The sequence below is a fragment of the Corvus kubaryi genome, unplaced genomic scaffold (assembly GCF_017639235.1).
Source record: "Corvus kubaryi isolate FWS band 111438036 unplaced genomic scaffold, C.kubaryi_AGA036_p1.0 37352, whole genome shotgun sequence".
Lineage (NCBI taxonomy): Eukaryota > Metazoa > Chordata > Aves > Passeriformes > Corvidae > Corvus > Corvus kubaryi.
The window spans coordinates 1,689,111-1,689,701 of NW_024581114.1; the positions used below are offsets into that span (position 1 = coordinate 1,689,111).

At 48.1% G+C, this 591-nt stretch overlaps 1 protein-coding gene across 6 annotated transcripts in view; it reads left to right on the forward strand.

The window, feature by feature from the left end:
* LOC121666476 (cyclin-dependent kinase 11B) overlaps positions 1-591 on the forward strand; it is a 15,057-nt gene that overhangs the window by 12,563 nt on the left and 1,903 nt on the right. For all 6 annotated transcript variants that reach the window (XM_042032059.1, XM_042032061.1, XM_042032060.1 and 3 more), the window contains one exon: positions 360-549. In XM_042032059.1, the coding sequence (XP_041887993.1) occupies positions 360-549 (190 nt within the window). The remainder of the gene's footprint in view (positions 1-359; positions 550-591) is intronic.

A 591-nucleotide genomic window follows, 5' to 3' on the forward strand; every position in this document is an offset into this window, starting at 1 on the left:
ACTCAATTAATAGAATTATACCAAATTAATAGAATTTTACCCAATACTCAATTAATAGAATTATACCCAATTAATAGAATTGTACCCAGTACCCAGTAATAAAATGATCCCAAATTAATAGAATGACACCCAATACCATTAATAGAATTAAAGCCAATGAATAGAATTATTATTAATAAAATTATCCCCAATACCCAGTCATGGAATTACACCCAACGAATAGAATTACACCCCATACCATTATCCCCAAAACCCAGTGACAGAATCGTGTTAAACATCACAAAACTCTCGGCCTCATTGCTGAACAATCCCCAGTTTGAGGGGCTGAAATTCCCATGTTTTTCCTGCCTCCTTGGCAGCTTCCTGACCTATTACCCAGCGCGCAGGATCACGGCCGAGGACGGGCTGAAGCACGAGTACTTCCGTGAGACCCCGCTGCCCATCGACCCCTCCATGTTCCCCACCTGGCCGGCCAAGAGCGAGCAGCAGCGGGTCAAGAGGGGCACCAGCCCCCGGCCCCCCGAGGGAGGGCTGGGCTACAGCCAGCTGGTGAGTGTGGCACAGCTCCAGAGCCTGCCCAGGGGCTGGGCA